The sequence below is a fragment of the Pavona decussata genome, unplaced genomic scaffold (assembly GCF_977016875.1).
Source record: "Pavona decussata unplaced genomic scaffold, jaPavDecu1.1 SCAFFOLD_127, whole genome shotgun sequence".
NCBI classification, from domain to species: Eukaryota; Metazoa; Cnidaria; class Anthozoa; order Scleractinia; family Agariciidae; genus Pavona; species Pavona decussata.
Genome location: NW_028145541.1, coordinates 1,316,973 through 1,339,883, shown reverse-complemented (window position 1 = coordinate 1,339,883; position 22,911 = coordinate 1,316,973). Strand labels below are relative to the sequence as shown.

The following is a 22,911-nucleotide window of genomic DNA, read 5'->3' as shown; positions in this document are numbered from 1 at the left end:
TTATGGAATATCGCCCTTCTGTGCCTAACCTAAAACAATTCAGATGAGTAAATACAGGAGCCATAATCAGGGATGGAGACCGTAAGCGTGGGGTCCACGCGTCCCAATGAGTTGTACCAAAAAAAATCTATTTTTAGAAAAAATCCCCCCCCCCCCTCACGTCATAAACCCGCGTGAATACACGCAAATTTGTGTGGGGCTACTACCTTGTATGTGACACGGAAAGCAGCTGAGAAAAAATTCACTAAAGATAAAAGAGTCCTTACCTGTCTGAGTACATGTCCGTAGAGTGTAAGCTTTTTTTCATTCATTCAACAGTAGCAACGCACGCAGCGCCACCGTTTTGGCGCCTTTTTGACTATACTGTGAGAGTCATGTGATCAATAGGCCGCTTATTCCAACTTTTCCCGTCTTCTTTCAATTGTTACCTTTTCTTTGTGAGAGTCTAATTCCTTAAATGTGGGCTCTGAGGAGATATTCCCTGGCAGAATTTTAAAATTTGAACGCCATTTTGAACGGGTAGAAAAAAAATTTCAATTTCTCCACGCGCGATCCTGGCCGTTAACACGCGTGCGCGCACGCGCGTATGGCGTAATTTTTTTCTAAAAATATATTTTTTTGGTACAACACATGGAAACAGGCCCACAAGTCAAAATGGCATTTCGTTGCGGTCTCCATCCCTGATTATGGCTCCTGGTAAATGACACTTGATAGAAAATCTGCCTCTGCTAAGGGAGATCTACAAAGACCCTTCCTTGCTTTCGTACAGAAAAGAGAGATCTTTGAAAGACGTACTCGTAAGAGCAAATTAGCTTTGAAGGTCATATTCTTCCTATCTCGACCAGTAGGAGCCGTGTTTGGCCTGTCTTTATTATTTTACCAAGCAAGCTCTTCCATGTCAGAATTCATCTTTCCCGCCATTTGAATCTTGTTGAGTAAAAACAACAGCCGCTGACCATGAAAATCTACTTTCTCACTTTAGCTTTAATTAAGTTCGACTTCAGTTAGGTTCGACGTCTGAATCAACTGCCGAACTTAATTATTTGGGTCGACCTTAATAGGTATTAGGTTCGGCTCATGTAAAGTTCGACGTATGAACCGGGCCTCAGCATAATAACCAAGCTTTTCACTTGAACTCTGATTTCAATTTGCACCAGAAAATGTGAAGAGAAAAGAATTCAATATACGCAGAAAGTAAGTAGGAGGGATGCGAGATTTTTAAGGCGGGATATGCTATAAAAATACTTTGTTAAATTTAGTTAGGAATCTAAAAGTTTGGAATGGCGGATTAGGGAGAAAATTAAAGACAAATGTTGTTTACAGAATGTACAACCGCCTTCACTCACTACGGGGAAGAACAGAGACCAGTACATAGGGTGAAAGTGGAAAGCGGCGCTCGATAAACCTTTTATTAGACCCAAAAACTCTGACAGCTTATTAAGAGTGGGATACTGGGCGAAAATATCATCGGAACAAACAACATTTTGTATCCGGAATGCGCGCAAATATTGAAATGTTTGTCGAGAAGCACATCACCTGAATATATGATGTTAACTCACACCATTCAAAGGGAATGGAATGTAGATTCGGAATGGCGGTATGGAGGGATATTAAACCGTGGTAAGCGAGATCCCAAAATTCATTTTGGTTTCTTCAACAAATCCGACGGCAATTAAATTCAAGTTTTGATGTATGAATCGGGCAAAATTTACATATATGTGTATCTGTTGACAAAATGTCATTGCAGCGATTCAACGCACCCCTTCATAAAATGATAAGATCTTGATTTCCTAAAACCGTGAGAACCATAGTCTGCTTCTGAGAGACAAACTGAAGCTGACAATAGAAGACTTTAATAGCCAGATAGTAGTGAAGGCACTGGAGAATGCCATAAGTGAGAAAGCGTGACCTTTACTAACAACGAACACAAAGAGTGTGACAGTCTTTTTACGTAACGCTTTCTATTTTTACAGAAATGCATTTCACGAAAAATAACTTGTAAGCCCAATTTCCGCTGATTTCAAAAATTATGAGTCATACACAAAAAGTTCTTAGTCAGTCCTTGTAGACTTTCTGAGTATTCTCAACAATCTCAATCATTTCTGACTTCTAACTGCACCGTCAAATGGCTTTTCAGCTAAGCAGCATCGCTGTTTTTACCGCGCTGTTGTTCTTTTCAACCTGTGGATCCCAACCAACAAAGCCCTCCAAATATGGCGAGATCTACCGCGCTAAAAGTGAGATCGACTCGCTGATTTTCAAGTTGACTCTGGATTTGAACACCTTCAACCAAAAGAAAAATCTTGCCGCAACAATGCAGAAAGACGCCAACAAATTGGCTCGAATCGCCGAAGAAGAAATCGCCTTGTTGAAACCAGTTCAGCGCCTTCTGGAAAAACTTGCAAAACGAAACACTTTGCATGGATATCCGAGCTGTATGGCGGAACGGAGAAGAAAAATACAAGTACGAATTGAGGCGACAGGATCCTCTCTGCCTAAACGCTACACTATAGCTGTACCAGGTATGAAATTTTGAGATGTTTTCTAGCAGTATTATGTAACGAAATATTCTTTACCTTTTTGACGGCTAAACATGGAATCAGCTGAAAATCTGTTAAAAAAAAAGTTGCAAGGAACAACATCTAAAAAGGCGACGGTACTTTCTTTGGTACTGCTTACTTGCTGTACAACGTGGTTCTAACTTTTGATTCTGTGGATAAAATACTTGTCTGTGGTACTGTTTATTATGCTGTACAAGGTGGTTCTACCTTTTGAGTCTGCGTATGAAATCCTAAAGTGTGACCATCCAAATGAAAGCTACTGAGTAGTACTTTCCTGCGGACTTGTTTTTTAGATAAGATAACTTTATTATATCACATCTAACAGAAAACGCAGCGCCAAATTAATTTAAAAGTAAGCATAAAAGCGTTATTATAAAAACTACGTTACATCAAAATAATAAATATTGTACCAGGTGATTCTAACCTTTGACTCTGTGCATGCAAGCCTTAACTGTGACCATTAAAATACTAGCTCTACGTGTTCTTTTCCTCGTTTTATTTCATTTCGTTTCTTCGTCAGAGACTCTCACTCCCTATCCATCCTCTCCTAAGAATTTCTTAAAGCAGTTGAGGTGTCACAAGTCTCTATGACACTTTTAAGATATTTGTTTTACTGATTGACATGAATTTTATTTTCCTCAGTTAATCACCGAGAAGTGATAGATCGTGGATTAACACGTGACAATGGTGACGACTTGCATGTCTATTACCATGACAACGGACAGCGCCCCGTTCAAGTTGACCGCGTCATTAGCGGCCTGGGAACAACGTCTGCCACTGTCCAGTTCAGACTGCAGGCTCCTATCTCAGCCAACACTGTTGATGATTCCTCTTATTCCTTAGTGTTTGGTGCTGTGGTCAGCGGCAGTGCCATGGATAATCCTGAAAAAGTGTTCGCCTTCTATGACGATTTCTCGAGCTCAACATTGAAAAAAGAATGGGTGAAAACTAGGGGAAAATGGAGCGTGCAAAAGGGACGATTGCTGGGGAATACGATGCAGATTAAAGATCAGGGGAGAGATAACGTTAAAATCGGATTGTATCTTCAGTCAGGTTTTCAGTGGAAAGACGTTGATGTAGAGCTGGACTTGATGGAAACCGGTAAACCAGCAAGCTCGCCCGGACCATTTCTTCGCGTCAGCAATGTGAATCCCAGCAAACCAACGGGATGGTGGTTTCAATACTATCCACCTCAAGCGGAAACTGTCGGCGTGAGACCACAAGCTAACAACAGAGATGGCGATTGGAAATACAAAGGAAAGTTACCAACGCCCTTCAAATTAAACACATGGTTTCATTTCAGGTATCGAGTTGTGGGCGATAGATTCTGGCAGTGGGCCAATGGGAAAGTTGTACAGGATAATATAAAGGTGAGCAAGGAGTGGAAAATATCCGCTGGAACGTTAGCACTGGGATGTCATTCGTCTCCGCACAACCGAAAACACTTTATGACAACATCAAGGTAACATTCCTGGTTGCCACTCCTCCTAACATCACCCTGGGAAGGATTCAACATTTCATTCCTACCCAAAGTTCTCTCCTGGGTGAAAAGAAGCTTCCTGCTGACTCGTGTAAGCAGATCCATGATGCAAGTCTCGCCAACAACAAACCACGCGCCAAGAATGGCGTTTATTGGATCAAGACAGACCTCCAAGGAAGCTCAGCAGTGCAGACTTACTGCGACATGAAAAATGGCGGCTGGACACTCGTGGGCAAAATCAGCGGAAGAGTGGGCAACATTTACAACAAATGGCTGGTGTCTAACCACAACACTGCAGCGCTGAAGACTCCAAAGATCACAAAACACAAACAGTTTGTCTGCATTGACGCGCGCAGTTTGGCGGTACAGGAGGCGTCCATGGTTCTGTTGTCCAGCGGTGAGAAAGTGGATGGTTTGGGGAGCAAGTGGGTCATGTGGCGGTTGCCTGGTGACAGAGAAAAAGCCTCGTTTTGGAACCTTTCTGTTGCATCATCAGCTGTGAAGGCAGCTGTACAGACACCTGTTATGGTGTATGCTTGGAATGGAAACAAAAAGGTCAGACGATTTCACTTTATATTCCAGCGTATTTTAGCTCCTGATTTTCTCTGTTTGAAAACTGCTAATCTTTACGTTAAGATGTTTTTTTTTTTAAATTTTGACATGTAATTCTAAGGGGTTTTGCGTTGTATTTTCCTTGAATGATGATATATTTTCCATATCTAAACGTCGCCCAGAGTTCGGAATCAGACGGAAATAAAGCTTCTTTTCGAAACCTTTATTGCAGTTGTTTTGTGAAACCTGAGTGCTTATGTCCAAAAATTAAAAGGAAAGAAACAAACAAAAAGGATAAAAGAGGTTTTTTTAAACGTTGTGCCTTCTAGATTCGTTTCTATGAGTACGACTAGTTTTTTTGATGCGTATCGGTCAGGTATAAATAATAAACAAATATGGCTGGTATTGAGACTAGATTTTAAATGGTAAGGCGTATTTTGTGGATATGCGTGAAACACGATGGTTGGGCTGAAAAAACGTGAACCACTAAAGAAATGGCGAACCAAACACCATGGAGAAAGATTTCTTTGACACCTTTTTCTCGTCTTTTTAATAGAGATTTGCTACCAAAATAAGTTCGGGATACTACCTTATGTTGCACATGGAGGATCATATCCTTATGCCTCATACAACGCAGCTGGTAATGTCGCCACGAACGACTACTGTATGGCTGTGGGGGTCATGAGTAAAGGCTCCACTGCGCATGGCTGGTCACAGAATGCCAATGGTTACGACAATCGAAGCAGCGATTCTGATTGGCCAAACAGATCATACTCGCACCACTCCCCCCACTTAACGGTCTGGCTCAAGTAGCATTTTTTGTTTTGCTTCGCTTTGCTTTGCTTTGCGGGTTTATAGTAACTTGGTGAAGGTGTTAATTCCTTTAGAAAACAAACGAACATTTTTGTTCATTAGGTTTTGTAGAAAAGAACGTTTGCAACTGACGTTATTCACTAAAACATTAATTGACCAAGGATGACAAATTATTTTTAGACAAGCCATTATCTCCTAACTAGTAAGCAGTAAGATTATTGTATGGTGTAAAGATTTTGAGAAAAGCTGATTTTGTGATCTTTTGGTAAAACAACAGAGAAAAATAAAACATTCTCAAATTAAACAGTTTTCCCTGGTTAGGAGGAATCAAGATCTTAGGAAACAAAGTAGATACTAAACAAAGACTTTTATGGGATAAATAAAAATTTTGTTGCAGGATTTTTTTTAAGGTGCTGTTGAAGTAAATTTAGTTTCGTTTCTGCGCAAGCTGTGCCATGCTGTATGAAAAACAAACAAAAATCAATAAAATGGTGTTGGGTAAAATTTGTGCAGTCTTACTTTATAAAACGAAAAGTACTATCATATACTTGGCTATTCACAGTCCCACAATTCCTCCCCGGCAGAGGTTTCATTCACGCTTCCGTTGTTCCCACAAGCCAACACTCCACGCTCGCTAAGCGAGTTCCCGCGAGGTAGGCAGCTTTCGCGGGCGTTCGTGAATCCATATCATTCCTGATGGGCAAGATTGAACAGCTAATATGTTCTCTATTGTTTCTACGAAGTTAATTAACATGACTTGAGGTCCCCTTTTATATAAAATTCGTTTTGCTTTTTTGTTTATGTTCACGTTCGTATTTTGAAAGAGAATAACTTATAAAGGAGCAATTCTCTCGCTAAATTTGAGGAGATGGGCACCTTCAGAAAAGAATTAGAATAATCTGTAGAAATTCCAACCACTTAGCATAATAACCAAGCTTTTCACTTGAATTCTGATTTCAATTTGCACCGGGAAACGGGAAGCGAAAAGTAATTCAAAAATGCCGGAAGTAAGTTGGAGGGATGCGGGATTTTTAAGGCGGGATATGGTATAAAAATATGGATTAGGACGAAAATTAAAGATGAATGTTGTTCATAGAATGTACAGCCCCTTCACTCACCAAGGAGAAGAACAGACGCCTGTAAATAGGGTGAGAGTGGAAAGCAGCGTTCGAGAAACCTTTTATTAGACCCAGAAACTGTGATAGCTTATTAAGGGTGGGATACTGGACGAAAACATCATCAGAACAAACAACATTTTGGAGCCGCAATGCACGTAAATATTGAAATCTTTCCGTCGAGAAGCACATCAGCCGAACATATAAAGTTAAGTCACACCATGCAAAGGGAATGGAATGTAGATTCGGAATGGAGGTATGGAAGGAAATTAAACCGTGGTAAACGAGATTCGAAAATTCATCTGGTTTCTTTAACAAATCAGACCGTAATTAAATTCAAGCTTTGATGTACCAATAGAGCAAAATTTACATATACGTGTATCTGTTGACAAAATGTCATTGCAACGATCCAACGTACCTCTTCTTAAAATGATAAGATCTTGATTTCCTAAAATCGTGAAAACCATAGGCTGTTACTCAGACCAAACTGAAGCTGACAAAAGAAGACTGACCCACATTAACGCAACTTTTAACAAACATGGCGATAAACTTTTAGTAATGGAGATTCTGTAGAATTCAATTAATGAGATAGCGTGATCTTTACTAACACTGAACACAACGAGCGTGACAGTCTTTTACGTAACGCTTTCTATTTTTATCGTAATGCATTTCACGAAAAATAACTTGTAAGCCCAACTTCCACTGATTTCAAAAATTATGAGTCATACACAGAAAATACTAAGTCAGTCCTTGTAGACTTCCTGAGTATTCTCAACAATCTCAATCATTTCTGACTTCTGACTGCACCGTCAAATGGCTTTTCAGCTAAGCAGCATCGCTGTTTTTACCGCGCTGTTGTATTTTTCAACCGGTGGATCCCAACCAACAAAGCCCTCCAAACATGGCGAGATCTACCGCGCTAAAAGTGAGATCGACTCGCTGATTTTCAAGTTGACTCTGGATTTGAATACCTTCAACCAAAAGAAAAATCTTGCCGCAACAATGCAGAAAGACGCCAACAAATTGGCTCGAATCGCTGAAGAAGAAATCGCCTTGTTGAAACCAGTTCAGCGCCTTCTGCAAAGACTTGCAAAAGGAAACACTTCGCATGGATATCCGAGCTGTATGGCCGGACAAGGAGGGAAAATACAAGTACGAATTGAGGCGACAGGATCCTCTCTGCCTAAACACTACACTATAGCTGTACCAGGTATGAAATTTTGGGAAGTTTTCTATCAATATTATGTAAGGAAATATTCTTTACATTTATGACGGTTAAACATGGAATCAGCTGAAAATCTGTTAAAAAAAATTGCAATGAACAACATCTAAAAAGGCGACGGTACTTTCTTTGGTGCTGGTTACTTGCTGTACAACATGGTTCTAACTTTTGACTCTGTGCATTAAATACATGTCTGTGGTACTGTTTATCATGCTGGACAAGGTGGTTCTACCTTTTGCGTCTGCGTATGAAATCCTAAAGTGTTCATATTCAAATGAAGGCAACTGAGCAGTACTTTTCTGTGGTGCTGTTTATTACGCTGCACAAGGTGGTTCTAACTCTTGAGTCTGGGTGAAATCCTAAAGTGTGACCATTCAAATGAGAGCTACTGAGCAGTATTTTTCTGTGGTGCTGTTTATTACGCTGTACAAGGTGGCTCTTACTTTTGGGTCTTAGTGCGTATGAAATCCTAAAGTGTGACCATTCAGATGAAAGCTATTGAACAGTACTTTCATGTGGTGCTGTTTATTAAATAAGATAACTTTATTACATCACATTTAGGATATCTCTAACCAAAAAACAGTCCCAAAAGTATTTAAAAGTAAGCAGATACACCAAAATAATAAATGCTGTACAAGGTAAATCTAACTTATGACTCTGTGCATGGGAGCCTCAAGTGTGACCATTCAAATACTAGCTCTTAGGGTTCTTTTTTCGTTTAATTTCATTTCGTTTCTTCGTCAGAGACTATGGCTCTCTAGCCATCCTCTCCTTCGAATTTCTTAAAGCAGTTGAGGTGTCACAAGTCCCTGTGACACTTTTAAGATATTTGTAACACTGATTAACATGAATTTTATTTTCCTCAGTTAATCACCGAGAACTGATTGATCGCGGATTAACACGTGACGATGGTGACGACTTGCATGTCTATTACCATGACAACGGACAGCGCCCCGTTCAAGTTGACCGCGTTATAAGTGGCCTGGGAACAAAGTCTGCCACTGCCCACTTCAGACTGCAGGCTCCTATCTCAGCCAACACTGTTGATGATTCCTCTTATTCCTTAGTGTTTGGTGCTGCGGTCAGCGGCAGTGCCATGGATAATCCTGACAAAGTGTTCGCCTTCTATGACGATTTCTCGAGCTCAACATTGAAAACAGAATGGGTGAAAAGCTGGGGAAAATGGAGCGTACAAAACGGACGATTGCTGGGAAGCACGATGAAGACCAGAGATCCGGGCAGTGTTCCCGTTGAGATCGGATTGTATCTTCAGTCAGGTTTTCAGTGGAAAGACGTCGAGGTAGAGCTTGACTTGATGGAAACTGGAACAAAAAGTAGCGCTCCTGGACCTCTTCTCCGAGTCAGCAATGCCAATCCCAGCAAAACCACAGGATGGTGGTTTGAGTACTACCCACGTTACGCGGAAACTGTCTGCATGAGACCGCAAGCTAACAACAGAGATGGAGGATGGAAATACAAAGGAAAGCTACCCACAGCCTTTACATTAAACAAGTGGTTTCACTTCAAGTATCGAGTGCTGGGAGACAGATTCTGGCAGTGGGCGAACGGCAAACTCATACACGATAATGTGCAAGTAGGCAACGAATGGAAAATAGCTGCAGGCACTTTAGGGCTCGGATGTTCTGGGTCTCCGAACAACTGCAAAACACTTTATGACAACATCAAGGTAACATTCCTGGTTGCCACTTCCCCCAAGATCACTTTGGGAAAAATTCAACATTTGATTCCTACCCAAAGTTCTCTCCTGGGTGAAAAGAAGCTTCCTGCTGACTCGTGTAAGCAGATCCATGATGCAAGTCTCGCCAACAACAAACCACGCGCCAAGAATGGCGTTTATTGGATCAAGACAGACCTCCAAGGAAGCTCAGCAGTGCAAACTTACTGCGACATGAAAAATGGCGGCTGGACTCTCGTAGGCAAAATCAGTGGAAGAGTTGGCAACATTTACAACACATGGTTGGTGTCTAACCACAACACTGCAGCGCTGAAGACTCCAAAGATTACAAAACGGAAACAGTTTGCCTGCATTGACGCGCGCAGTTTGGCAGTAGAGGAGGCGTCCATGGTTCTGCTGTCCAGCGGTGAGAGAGTGGATGGTTTGGGGAGCAAGTGGGTGATGTGGCGGTTGCCTGGTGACAGAGAAAAAGCCTCGTTTTGGAAACGATCTGTTGGATATTCAGCTGTGAAGGCGGCTGTACAGACACCTGTTATGGTGTATGCTTGGAATGGAAACAAAAAGGTCAGACGATTTCACTTGATTTTCCAGCGTATTCTAGCTTCTGTTTTTCTCTGTTTCAAAACTGCAAATCTTTATGTTAAAATGTTTCAAACTGTTGATGTATTTTCTCGGGGTTTTGGGAGCTATTTCCCTTGAATGATTGTTCAGTTTCCATATCGCGCAGAAATGTGAGTCAAACGGGGAATAAAGCTTTTTCTTTTGGAACCTTTCGATACCGAAGTGCCTATTTCGAAAGAAAAACAAGCTCACAAAACAAACCAAAAAAATAATAAACAAAACAGGTTTTTTTATAAAACATTGCGCATTTCAGATTCACTTTTACTTTTAAAACTCGGTCTTTATGCGTATCAATCAAAGACAAATAAGAAACAAATATGGCTGGCATTGAGACTATATCTAAAATTGTGAAGCATATATTGTGAATAACAGAAATGAAGAAGTATAAAATACTGGCGCGTAGATATTATTTTAGGTGAAAAACAATGATTGGGTTGAAACGTGTTGGAACCAAAGAAATGCCGAACCAAACACTTATAACCTCAATGGAGAAAGATTTCTTTGACAAATGTCTCTCGTCTGTTTAAAACAGATTTGTTACCAGAACAAGTTCGGGATACTACCTTATGTTACAGACGGGGGATCATATCCTTATGCCTCATACAACACAGGTGGCAACACCGGCGCAAACGACAACTGTATGGCTGTGGGGGTCATGCGTAAAGGCTCCACTGCGCATGGCTGGTCACAGAATGCCAATGGTTACGACAGTCCAAGCAGCGATTCTGATTGGCCAAACAGGTCAGTCAATCACCAGTCCCCGCACTTGACGGTCTGGCTCAAATAACATTTTTCTTTTTGCTTCGCTTTGCTTTACGGGGTTATAGTAAGTTGGTGAAGGTGTTAATTCCTTGAGAAAAGAAACGGACATTTTAGTTCATTAGGTTTTGTTGTAGAAGTAAGAGAACGTTTGCAACAGACGTTTTTCACTTAAACAATTGATCAAGGATGACAAATTATTTTTAGAAAAGTCATTCTTAATCAAAGGTCAAGAACATCATTGTGTGGTGTAGAGATATCGAGAAAAGCTGATTTTTGTGATCTTTTGGTAAAGAAACAGGGCCGGAATCAAGATCTCAGGAAACAAAGTAAATACTAAACAAAGATTTTATGGGATAAATGAAAATTTTGAGGAGGATTTTTTTAAGGTGCAGTTGAAGTAAATTTAGTTTCGTTTCTGCGCAAGCTGTGCTATGCTGTATGAAAAACAAACAAAAAAATTCAATAAAATGGTGTTGGGTAAAATTTGTGCAGAGTCTTGCTTTAGAAAACGAAAAATACTATAATATGCTTTGCTATTAACTGTCCCACAATTCCTCCCTGGCAAAGGCTTTTTTCACGCTTCCGGTGTTCATGAACAGAACCACAAGCCAACACTCCACGTGCGCTGGAGGAGCTCCTGTGAGGAAGGAGACTTTCGCGCGCGTTAGTGAATCCGTATCATCCCTGATGGACAAGAAGAACATCTAATATGTTTTCTATTGTTCCAACGAAGTTTAATAACATGACTTGAGGTTCCCTTTTATATAAAATTTGTATAAAATTAGAAGAATCCGCAGAAATCCCAACCAGTTAGCATAATAAGCAAGCTTTTCACTTGAATTCTGATTTGAATTTGTACCGGGAAACAGGAAGCGAAAAATAATTCAATAACGCCGGAAGTAAGTTAGAGGGATGCGGGATTTTTAAGGCGGGATATGGTATAAAAATATTTGGTTAAATTAAGCTAGGAATCTAAAGGGTCGGGATGGTGGATTACGACGAAAATTAAAGACGAACGTTGTTTATAGAATGTACAGCCGCCTTCACTCACCAAGGAGAAGAAAAGGCGCCTGTAAATAGAGTGACAATGGAAAGAAGCGTTCAAGAAACCTTTTATTAGACCCAGAAACTCTGACAGCTTCTTAAGGGTGGGATACTGGACGAAAATATCATCAGAACAAACAACATTTTGTAGCCAGAATGCGGGCAAATATTGAACTCTTTGTCGAGAAGCACATCAGCCGAACAGATAAAGTTAACTTACACTATGCAAAGGGAATCGAATGTAGATTCGGAATGGCGGTATGGAGGGATATTAAACTGTGATAAACGAGATTCGAAAATTCATTTTGGTTTCTTCAACAAATCAGACGGTAATTAAATTCAACTTTTGATGTACCAATCGGGCAAAATTTACATATACATGTGTCGTATCTGTTGACAAATGTCATTGCAGCGATTCAACGCACCCCTTCATAAAATGTCAACATCTTGATTTCCCAAAACCGTCAAAACCTTAGGCTGTTTCTCAGACCAAAATGAAGCTGACAACAGAAGTCTGACCCAGATTAACGCAACTTTTAACAAACATGGTGATAAACTTTTCGAAACGAAGGTTCTGTAGAATTCAATCATTGAGAAAGCGTGACCGTTACTAACGATGAACAAAACGAGCGGGACAGTTTACGTAACGCTTTCTATTTTTATCGTAATGCATTTCACGAAAAATAACTTGTAAGCCTCACTTCCGCTGATTTCAAAACCTATGAGTCATGTACAGAAAATATTACGTCAGTCCTTGCAGACTTTCTGAGTATTCTCAACAATCTCAATCATTTCTGACTTCAAACTGCACCGTCAAATGCCTTTTCAGCTAAGCAGCATCGCTGTTTTTACCGCGCTGTTGTACTTTTCAACCTGTGGATCCCAACCAACAAAGCCCTCCAAACATGGCGAGATCTACCGCGCTAAAAGTGAGATCGACTCGCTGATTTTCAAGTTGACTCTGGATTTGAACACCTTCAACGAAAAAAAAAATCTTGCCGCAACAATGCAGAAAGACGCCAACAAATTGGCTCGAATCGCCGAAGAAGAAATCGCCTTGTTGAAACCAGTTCAGCGCCTTCTGGAAAAACTGGCAAAAGGAAACACTTTGCACGGATATCCGAGCTGTATGGCGGAACGGACAGGGAAAATACAAGTACGAATTGAGGCGACTGGATCCTTTCTGCCTAAACACTACACTATAGCTGTACCAGGTATGAAATTTTGGATTGTTCTTTTCAGCGGCATCCTCGTTCGATTGAAAAAAATCACTTTTTTTGAGCAGTCAAACGTGGAAACTGCAGAAAACCAGAGAAACAACATCTATAAAAAAAAATGTATGCTATGCAATATAACCAACACAAAACCTTTCGGCAAAACAGAAGTCCTCCTCCGCAAAAGTTAACTTGTTACACACATAACCCAGAAACTCTTCGCGCATAGTTCTGTTTAGGATTGACAAACAACACCATGTTTATCAAAGGAAATCATGTTACGAATCTGTAGACGGCTTTCCCGGAAACGGTTTTTATTTTTCACAAACCATTTCATAAAAAAAGCCTCCGTCGTTGAGCAGTTCTATCTTGTGTTATTGTTTAGCATATCGTGCAAGGTAATTCCAATTTTTGAGTCTGTGGATGAAATCCTAAAGTGTGACCATTCAAATGAAAGCTACTGAGCTGTACTTTCCTGTGGTGCTGTTTATTATGCTGTACAAGGTGGTTCTAACTTTTGAGCCTGTGGATGAAATCCTGAAGTGTGACCATTCAAATGAGAGCTACTGTGCAGTACTTTCCTGTGGTGCTGTTTATTATGCTGTACGAGGTGATTCTGACTTTTGAGTCTGTGGATGAAATCTTAAGTGTGACCTTTCAAATCGGAATGCTACTGAGCTGTACAGTACTTTCCTGTGGTGCTGTTTATTATGCTGTACAAGGTGATTCTGACATTTGGGTCAGTGGATGAAATCCTGAAGTGTGACCATTCAAATGAAAGCTACTGAGCAGTACTTTCCTGTCGTGCTGTTTACTGTGCTGTACGAGGTGATTCTGACTTTTGAGTCTGTGGATGAAATCCTAGAGTGTGACCTTTCAAATCGGAATGCTACTGAGCTGTACTTTCCTAGGGCATTTCCTTGTGCTGTACAGGACAGTTCTAGCCGTTTGAATCTTTTAACATGTCATTATTCAAATACTAGCGCTTGAACAGTACTTTGCTGCAAAATTTGTTAAATATTGTTATGTCACGATACCTGACAGATATTAGTTACACTGATTGACACGAATTTTATTTTCCTCAGTTAATCACCGAGAACTGATAGATCGTGGATTAACACGTGACAATGGTGACGACTTGCAAGTCTATTACCATGACAACGGACAGCGCCCCGTTCAAGTTGACCGCGTCATTAGTGGCCTGGGAACAAAGTCTGCCACTGTCCAGTTCAGACTGCAGGCGCCTATCTCAGCCAACACTGTTGATGATTCCTCTTATTCCTTAGTGTTTGGTGCTGCGGTCAGCAGCAGCGTCATGGATAATCCTGACAAAGTATTCGCCTTCTATGACGATTTCTCCAGTTCAACACTAAAAAAAGAATGGGTGAAAAACTGGGGAAAATGGAGCGTACAAAATGGACGATTGCTGGGAAGTACAATGCAGACAAGAGATCTGAGTAAAGATGCCGCTGAGGTTGGATTGTATCTTCAATCAGGTTTTCAGTGGAAAGACGTCGAGGTAGAGCTTGACTTCATGGAGACGTCTCGGCTCAAATATACGGAAACCGGACAATTTCTGCGCTTAAGTAATGTGAATCCCAGCAAAACTACAGGGTGGTGGCTGGAATACTACATGCGGAGACCCAACGAGTGTTACTTCAGGCCCTTTGCAAACAACAGAGATGGCAGCTGGAAATACAAAGGAAAGTTACCCACAGCCTTTACATTAAACAAGTGGTTTCACTTAAGGTATCGAGTGCTGGGAGATAGATTCTGGCAGTGGGCGAACGGCAAACTTGTATACGACAACCTGCAAGTGGGCAAGGAGTGGACAATAGCTGCAGGCACTCTAGGATTTGGATGTCACAAGTCTCCGCATAACTGCAAAACACTTTATGACAACATCAAGGTAACATTCCTGGTTGCCACTGCCCCAAAGATCACCCTGGGAAGGATTCAACATTTCATTCCTGCCCAAAGTTCTTTCCTGGGTGAAAAGAATCTTCCTGCTGACTCGTGTAAGCAGATCTATGGTGCAAGTCTCGCTAACAACAAACCACGCGCCAAGAATGGCGTTTATTGGATCAAGACAGACCTCCAAGGAAGCTCAGCAGTGCAGACTTACTGCGACATGAAAAATGGTGGCTGGACTCTCGTGGGCAAAATCAGCGGAAGAGTGGGCAACATTTACAACACATGGCTGGTGTCTAACCACAACACTGCAGCGCTGAAGACCTCAAAAATCACAAAACGCAAACAGTTTGCCTGCATTGACGCACGCAGTTTGGCAGTAGAGGAGGCGTCCATGGTTCTGCTGTCCAGCGGTGAGAGAGTGGATGGTTTGGGGAGAAAGTGGGTGATGTGGCGGTTGCCTTGTGACAGAGAAAAAGCCTCGTTTTGGAAACATTCTGTTGGACCATCAGCTGTGAAGGCGGCTGTACAGACACCTGTTATGGTGTATGCTTGGAATGGAAACAAAAAGGTCAGATGATTTCACTTGATTTTCCAGCGTATTTTAGCTCCTGTTTTTCTCTGTTCAAAACTGCTAATCTTTTGTGAAAATGTTCCATAACTGTTGACATGTAATTCCTTGGGGTTTTGCGTTGTATTTTCCTTGAATGATGACATATTTTTCATATCAAAACGTCGAACAGAATTTCGAGTCAGACGGGAAACAAAGCTTCTTCTTGGAACCTTTATTGCAGTTATTTTGGATACTCGACTGGAGTGCTTATTTCCAAAAAAAAATATGCAAAAAAAACAAACATAAAGGATAAGAGGGGTTATTTTTCTCACTTTGTGCCTTCTAGATCCACTTCTATGAGTACGACTCGTTTTCTTATGCGTATCTGTCAGCTACAAATAAAAAACAATTCTGGCTGTTGTTGAGACAAGATCTTAAATTGTAAGGTTTATTTTGTGGATATGAGTGAAATACGACGACTGCGCTCAAAAAACGTGAACCATCAAACAATAGCTAAACCAAACACAATGGGGAAAGCTTTCTTTCACGATTTCTCTCATCTTTTTCATACAGATTTGCTACCAGAACAAGTTCGGGATAAGGCCTCATGTTAAACACGGAGGATCATATCCTTATGCTTCATTCAACACCGCTGGTTATGTCGCCACAAACGACTACTGTATGGGTGTGGCGGTCATGAGTAAAGGCTCCACTGCGCATGGCTGGTCACAGAATGCCAATGGTTACGACAGTCCAAGCAGCAATTCTGATTGGCCAAACAGATCATACTCGCACCAGTCCCCCTACTTGACGGTCTGGCTAAAGTAACATTTTTTGTTTTGCTTCGCTTTGCTTGGGTTTGCAGGTTTATAGTAAGTTGGTGAAGGTGTTAATTCTTTTAGAAAAGAAACGGACATTTTAGTTCATTAGGTTTTGTTGTAAAAGAGAACGTTTGTAACTGACGTTTTTCACTTAAACATTAATTGATCAAGGATGACAAATTATTTTTTGAAAAGCTATTATCTCCTGATTCTTAAGGAAGTAGATTATCGTATGGTGTAAAAATTTTGAGAAAAGCTGATTTTGTGATCTTTTGGTAAAGAAACAGAGAAAAATAAAACATTCTTAAATTAAACAGTTTTTCCAGGTTACGACGAATCAAGATCTCAGGAAACAAAGTAGACACTAAACAAAGACTTTTATTGGATAAATTATATTTTTGTTGCAGGAGTTTTTTTTTAAGGTGTTGCTGAAGTTAATTTAGTTTCGTTTCTGCGCAAGCTGTGCTATGCTGTATGAAAAACAACAATAAAAATCAATAAAATGGTGTTGGGTAAAAATTGTACAAAGTCTTGCTTCAGAAAACGAAAAGTACTATCATATGCTTTGCTATTAACTCTTCCACAATTCCTCCCTGGCAAAGGTTTATTTCACGCTCCCGGTGTTCTGACACGCCTACTCCACGCACACTAAGCGAGTTTCCGCGAGGCAGGGGACTTTCGCGCGCGGTCGTAAATCCATATCATCCCTGATGGACAAGAGGAACAGCTAATATCTTTTCTATTGTTCATACGAAGGTTAATAACATGACTTGAGGTCCCCTTTTAAATAAGAATCGTTTGCCTCATTTGTTTAAGGTTTTGTTTGTATTTTGAGAGAGAAAAGAATAAATTTATCTCTCGCTAAATTTTGGGAAATGGGCAGCATCAGAAAAACTTAAGCCAAATTCGAAAACCCAAACTGCCGGTTTTCATGTAAGAATTGACCAAAAATTTACATATATTTATATCTCAGTTGACAAAATGACATTCCTTCAACAAATCTGTCAGTTTCGATTTAAGGATTCACCAAAAATTTACATATATTTGTATCTGTTGACAAAATGACATCGCAACGATTCAACGCACCCCTTCATAAAATGTTACCGATTCGAGCCTAACAATGGAGGAGATATATAGCAAGAATAACAAGCTTGTCATAAATTCTTCAATGTGACGGGATGGCGTGAGAAGGAACAGCGGTAATTGAGGGAAATAGTGAGTTTGTCATATAAATGAAGGCATCATACACGCATGACCGCGCGCACAAAATATGCCTTAGGCAGGGAGGGTAGAATCGACCAAAATTTACATACACCTCATGCTATGGTATTGATTAAACCTTCCGGTTTCGGGTAAATAAAATGTAACGAACTATGCTAGCTTAAGTCATGAATGTTATAAAAGAGAGCGGACACACTGACTGAGGTCATTGCAGCTTTTAGCGTGTATGCGCTGTAAGTTATTAATCAATCAATCAATCAATCAATCAATCAATCAATCCGGCAGTAATTTATGTTAACACGTTACGTCTAGGAGTTTAAAAACTCGTTCAAAATACGAACGTGCATAAATAAAATGTAGATATAACACATTCAGATCACTCGATATAAAAAGTTACAAAAGTTAAGTTATGTAAACTATAAAACTATAAAAAACGTTCTAAAAATTTACAATCACAAAGTTTACCTTGAAAATCATTTACATCGCTTGCAACACAAATGGCGAGGGCAAACAGTTCCATACCGTAGATAACAAATAAGTAAAAGAATTATTCTCAATTAAAAGATCAAAACAAGGGCAGCTCTAACGCTATATGGGGTTTGCTATGGTTCCGTAGAAATTACTACAGTACTGATGTTAAAAAGATACTGAAGCGTGACCTTTAGTGACTAAGAGCACACCATTACGAAAGTTTTGCGTGACATTGCTATTTTTATTCAAATTCATTTTCCCGAAAAATAACTTGTAAGCCCAGCTAAAGCCTTACATCTATGAGTCATCAAAAAAATTCCTTCTCAGTCCTTCACCGACTTGCTAAGAATTCAACAACAATCCTTTAACTACACCGTCAAATGGCTTTTCAGCTTAGCAGCATCGCTGTTTTTACCGCGCTGTTGTACTTTTCAACCTGTGGATCCCAACCAACAAAGCCCTCCAAACATGGCGAGATCTACCGCGCTAAAAGTGAGATCGACTCGCTGATTTTCAAGTTGACTCTGGATTTGAACACCTTAAACGAAAAGAAAAATCTTGCCGCAACAATGCAGAAAGACGCCAACAAATTGGCTCGAATCGCTGAAGAAGAAATCGCCTTGTTGAAACCAGTTCAGCGCCTTCTGGAAAAACTTGCAAAAGGAAACACTTCGCATGGATATCAGAGCTGTATGGCGGAACGGAGAGGGAAAATACGAGTACGAATTGAGGCGACAGGATCCTCTCTGCCTAAACACTACACTATAGCTGTACCAGGTATGAAATTTAGTGATGTTCTTTTAAGCGGCTTCCTCGTTCGATTAAAAAAAATCACCACTTTTTAAACAGTCAAACATGGAAACTGAAGGAAACCAGAGAAAACGACACCTAGAAAGAAAATGTACTCTTTGCAATATAACCAACACAAAACCTTTCGAAAAAACAGAAGTCGTCCTCCGCAAAAGTTGACTTGTTACACACACAACCCAAAAACACTTCGGGTATAGTTCTGTTTAGGATGAGAAGATTGGTTTTGGCAAACCACACCATTTTTAATCAAAGGAGACCATGTTACAAATCTGTAGATCGCTTTCCCGGAAACGGTTTTTATTTTCACAAACCATTTCATAGCAAAAAAATCTTCGTCGTTGAGAAGTTCTTTCTTGTGTTATTGTTTATCATATCGATTGATTGACACCTTTATTTAAAAGCAAAAAATAAATAGGTAAGACCTCCGGGTAGTCCCTTCAGGGAGCTTACAAAGTATCTCTGCTATCAAAAAGAGCCTTGAGGTCATTACCTAACACAGGATACATAATAAAAGGAGATATACAAAAAAAGACAAAATATACAGAGCCTAAATTTATGTACATTTACAGTGATTATTAAAAATCGTACTTCCATAGTAATAGAAGGATCTCCTGGCTGTTTCCGTTCTTATTACAGGCAAATGTAAAAGATTGCTCTGCCGGGTTGAGCAAGTAATGATGTGCTTATTAAAAACAAAATAGTTTTTAAAATACTGAGGACAGCGACCATCAATGCATTTCCTCACAAGCTTAAGGATGAGATCATCACGCTGGGTCCTAAGACTTGGCCATTTTAAGGCTTCCATTGCAGTGTCACTACTAGATGCAAGGTGTCTGTGGATGAAATCCTTAAGTATGACCTTTCAAATCGGAAAGCTAATGAGCAGTTCCTTCCTAGGGCATTTTCCTTGTGCTGTACAGGACAGTTTTAGCCGTTTGACTCTTTTAATGTGTCGTTATTCAAATACTACCGCTTGAACAGTACTTTGCTGCAAAATTTGTTAAATATTGTTATGTCATGATACCTTTCATATATTTGCTTCACTGACTGACATGAATTTTATTTTCCTCAGTTAATCACCGAGAACTGATAGATCGTGGATTAACACGTGACAATGGTGACGACTTGCAAGTCTATTACCATGACAACGGACAACGCCCAATTCAAGTTGATCGCGTCATTAGCGGTGTGGGAACAAAGTCTGCCACTGTCCAGTTCAGACTGCAGGCTCCTATCTCAGCCAACACTGTTGATGATTCCTCTTATTCCTTAGTGTTTGGTGCTGCAGTCAGCGGCAGTGCCATGGACAATCCTGACAAAGTGTTCGCCTTCTATGACGATTTCTCGAGTTCAACATTGAAAAAAGAATGGGTGAAAAACTGGGGTAAATGGAGCGTGCAAAACGGCCGATTGCTGGGAAGCACAATGCAGAGTAAAGACCTGGGCAGAGATTACGTTGAGATCGGATTGTATCTTCAGTCAGGTTTTCAGTGGAAAGATGTCGAGGTAGAGCTTGACTTGATGGAGACTGGAAAACACATAAGTTCTCCTGGACCTTTTCTCCGAGTCAGCAATGTGAATCCCAGCGAAACTACCGCATGGTGGTTTCAATACTACCCACCTCAAGGCAAAAAGGTTACGATGAGACCACAAGCTAACAACGGCGATGCAAGTTGGACTCGGAAATACGAAGGAAAGCTACCCACAGCCTTCAAATTAAACAAGTGGTTTCACTTCAAGTATAGAGTGCTGGGAGACAGATTTTGGCAGTGGGCAAACGGCAAACTTGTACACGACAACCTGCAAGTGGCCAAGGAGTGGAAAATAGCTGCAGGCACTTTAGGACTGGGATGTCATAAGTCTGATAACAACTGCAAAACACTTTATGACAACATCAAGGTAACACTCCTGGTTGCCACTGCCCCAAAGATCACCCTGGGAAGGATTCAACCTTTCATTCCTACCCAAAGTTCTCTCCTGGGTGAAAAGAAGCTTCCTGCTGACTCGTGTAAGCAGATCCATGATGCAAGTCTGGCTAACAACAAACCACGCGCCAAGAATGGCGTTTATTGGATCAAGACAGACCTCCAAGGAAGCTCAGCAGTTCAGACTTACTGCGACATGAAGAATGGTGGCTGGACTCTTGTGGGAAAAATCAGTGGAAGAATGGGCAACATTTACAACAAATGGCTGGTGTCTAACCACAACACTGCAGCGCTGAAGACTTCAAAGATCACAAAACGCAAACAGTTTGCCTGCATTGACGCACGCAGTTTGGCAGTACAGGAGGCGTCCATGGTTCTGCTGTCCAGCGGTGAGAGAGTGGATGGTTTGGGGAGTAAGTGGGTGATGTGGCGGTTGCCTGGTGACAGAGAAAAAGCCTCGTTTTGGAAACATTCTGTTGGATCATCAGCTGTAAAGGCGGCTGTACGGACACCTGTTATGGTGTATGCTTGGAATGGAAACAAAAAGGTCAGACGATTTCACTTGATTGTCCAGCTCCTTTTTTTCTGTTTCAAAACGGCTAATCTTTAGGTAAAAATGTTTCATAACTGTTAACATGTGATTCCCCGGGGTTTGCGATGTATTTCCTTGGAAAGATGATATGGTTTTCTTTTCCATATCTAAATGTCGCGCAGAATTCCGATTCTACGGGAAATAAAGCTTTTTGGCGGAACTATTCTTGCAGTTGTTTTTGGATACCGGAGTGCTTATTTCGAAACAAAAACAAGCAAACAAACAGACAAAAATAAGGTCTTCTTTTACAAATTCTGCATTGTAGATTCACTTTTCTGGGTATACTGATGGTATTGAGACTATACCTTAAACTGTGAAACAAATCTTGTGGATAACAGACTTCAACAAGTGTAAAGTACTGGCGTGTAGATATTACTAATTTTGCGTCAAAAACAATGATTGGGTCGAAATTTGAACCATCAAACAAATCCCGAACCAATTACATATAGTTAAAATCAATAGGGAAAGATTTCTTTGACACATTTCCCCTGTCTTTTTGATACAGATTTGTTACCAGAACAAGTTTGGGATAATGCCTTTACACGGGGGATCATATCCTTATGCCTCATACAAAGCAGCCGGTCACATCGACAATAACGACTACTGTATGGGTGTGAGGGTCATGAGTAAAGGCTCCACTGCGCATGGGTGGTCACAGGATTCCAGAGGGAACGACAGCCCAAGCAGCGATTCTGATTGGCCAAATGGATCCACCAACGACCAGTACCCTCATTTGACGGTCTGGCTCAAGTAGCATTTTTTGTTTTGCTCAGGCTTTGCTTTGCTTTGCGGGTTTATAGTAAGTTGGTGAAGGTCTTAATTCCTTTAGAAAAGAAACGAACATTTTAGTTTGTTGTAGAAAAGAACGTATGCAACTGACATATTTCACTTAAACATTAATTGATCAAGGACGACAAATGATATTTAGAAAAGCCATTATCTCCTGATTCTTATATTGTATGGTGTAAAGATTTTGAGAAAAGCTGATTTTTGTGATCTTTTGGTAAAGAAACAGAGAAAAATAAAACATTCTCAAATTGAACAGTTTTTCCTGGTTAGAACGAACCGCAAAAATCGTACGAAACAAAGTAGAAAATAAACAAAGATATAATGGGCAAACGAAAATGTTGTTGCAGGATTTTTTGAAGTTGCTGCTGAAGTAAATTTAGTTTCGTTTCTGCGCAAGCTGTGCTATGCTGTATGAAAAACCAAAAAAAAAATCAATAAAATGGTGTTGGGTAAAATTTGTGCAGTCTTACTTTATCAAACGAAAAGTACTATCACATCCTTTGCTATTAACAGTCCCACAATTCCTCCCCGGCAGAGGTTTTTTTCACGCTTCCGGTGTTCCCACAAACCAACACTCCACGCTCGCTAAGCGAGTTCCCGCGAGGCAGGCGATTTTCGCGCGCGTTTGTGAATCCATATCATTCCTGATGGACAAGAGGAAGAGCAAATATGTTTTCTATTGCTCCTACGAAGTTTCATAACATGACTTGAGGTCCCCTTTTATATAAAATTCGTTTC

The 22,911-nt window shown here is 40.5% G+C and overlaps 5 protein-coding genes and 1 pseudogene across 10 annotated transcripts in view; 4 read left to right on the top strand and 2 right to left on the bottom strand.

Moving 5' to 3' along the window:
- The window catches only part of LOC146469103 (uncharacterized), a 202,370-nt gene that overhangs the window by 118,499 nt on the left and 60,960 nt on the right, over window positions 1-22,911 (bottom strand). The window lies entirely within an intron of this gene.
- LOC146469110 (uncharacterized) overlaps window positions 1-22,911 on the bottom strand; it is a 47,869-nt gene that overhangs the window by 11,031 nt on the left and 13,927 nt on the right. The window lies entirely within an intron of this gene.
- On the top strand, window positions 2,423-5,754 carry LOC146469115 (uncharacterized; annotated as a pseudogene).
- On the top strand, window positions 7,540-11,427 carry LOC146469114 (uncharacterized). Its single transcript, XM_085123784.1, has 3 exons — window positions 7,540-7,731; window positions 8,610-10,003; window positions 10,593-11,427. The coding sequence occupies exons 1-3, from the start codon at window positions 7,647-7,649 to the stop codon at window positions 10,845-10,847; spliced, it is 1,734 nt and encodes a 577-aa protein (XP_084979910.1). The 5' UTR covers window positions 7,540-7,646; the 3' UTR covers window positions 10,848-11,427.
- On the top strand, window positions 12,981-16,814 carry LOC146469113 (uncharacterized). The gene is made up of 3 exons (XM_085123776.1): window positions 12,981-13,080; window positions 14,166-15,562; window positions 16,118-16,814. The coding sequence occupies exons 1-3, from the start codon at window positions 12,996-12,998 to the stop codon at window positions 16,370-16,372; spliced, it is 1,737 nt and encodes a 578-aa protein (XP_084979902.1). The 5' UTR covers window positions 12,981-12,995; the 3' UTR covers window positions 16,373-16,814.
- Window positions 18,735-22,866, top strand: LOC146469112 (uncharacterized). The gene is made up of 3 exons (XM_085123764.1): window positions 18,735-18,834; window positions 19,940-21,339; window positions 21,890-22,866. The coding sequence occupies exons 1-3, from the start codon at window positions 18,750-18,752 to the stop codon at window positions 22,136-22,138; spliced, it is 1,734 nt and encodes a 577-aa protein (XP_084979890.1). The 5' UTR covers window positions 18,735-18,749; the 3' UTR covers window positions 22,139-22,866.

What these genes read in the sequence shown, in the direction of transcription:
- LOC146469113 (XM_085123776.1), top strand. Translation starts at nt 12,996, where the DNA reads ATGGCGGAACGGACAGGGAAAATACAAGTACGAATTGAGGCGACTGGA. An exon ending in CTACACTATAGCTGTACCAG is followed by an intron (nt 13,081 to 14,165) that starts GTATGAAATTTT and finishes TATTTTCCTCAG; the next exon opens with TTAATCACCGAGAACTGATA. An exon ending in CTTGGAATGGAAACAAAAAG is followed by an intron (nt 15,563 to 16,117) that starts GTCAGATGATTT and finishes TTTTTCATACAG; the next exon opens with ATTTGCTACCAGAACAAGTT.
- LOC146469112 (XM_085123764.1), top strand. Translation starts at nt 18,750, where the DNA reads ATGGCGGAACGGAGAGGGAAAATACGAGTACGAATTGAGGCGACAGGA. An exon ending in CTACACTATAGCTGTACCAG is followed by an intron (nt 18,835 to 19,939) that starts GTATGAAATTTA and finishes TATTTTCCTCAG; the next exon opens with TTAATCACCGAGAACTGATA. An exon ending in CTTGGAATGGAAACAAAAAG is followed by an intron (nt 21,340 to 21,889) that starts GTCAGACGATTT and finishes TTTTTGATACAG; the next exon opens with ATTTGTTACCAGAACAAGTT.
- LOC146469114 (XM_085123784.1), top strand. Translation starts at nt 7,647, where the DNA reads ATGGCCGGACAAGGAGGGAAAATACAAGTACGAATTGAGGCGACAGGA. An exon ending in CTACACTATAGCTGTACCAG is followed by an intron (nt 7,732 to 8,609) that starts GTATGAAATTTT and finishes TATTTTCCTCAG; the next exon opens with TTAATCACCGAGAACTGATT. An exon ending in CTTGGAATGGAAACAAAAAG is followed by an intron (nt 10,004 to 10,592) that starts GTCAGACGATTT and finishes TGTTTAAAACAG; the next exon opens with ATTTGTTACCAGAACAAGTT.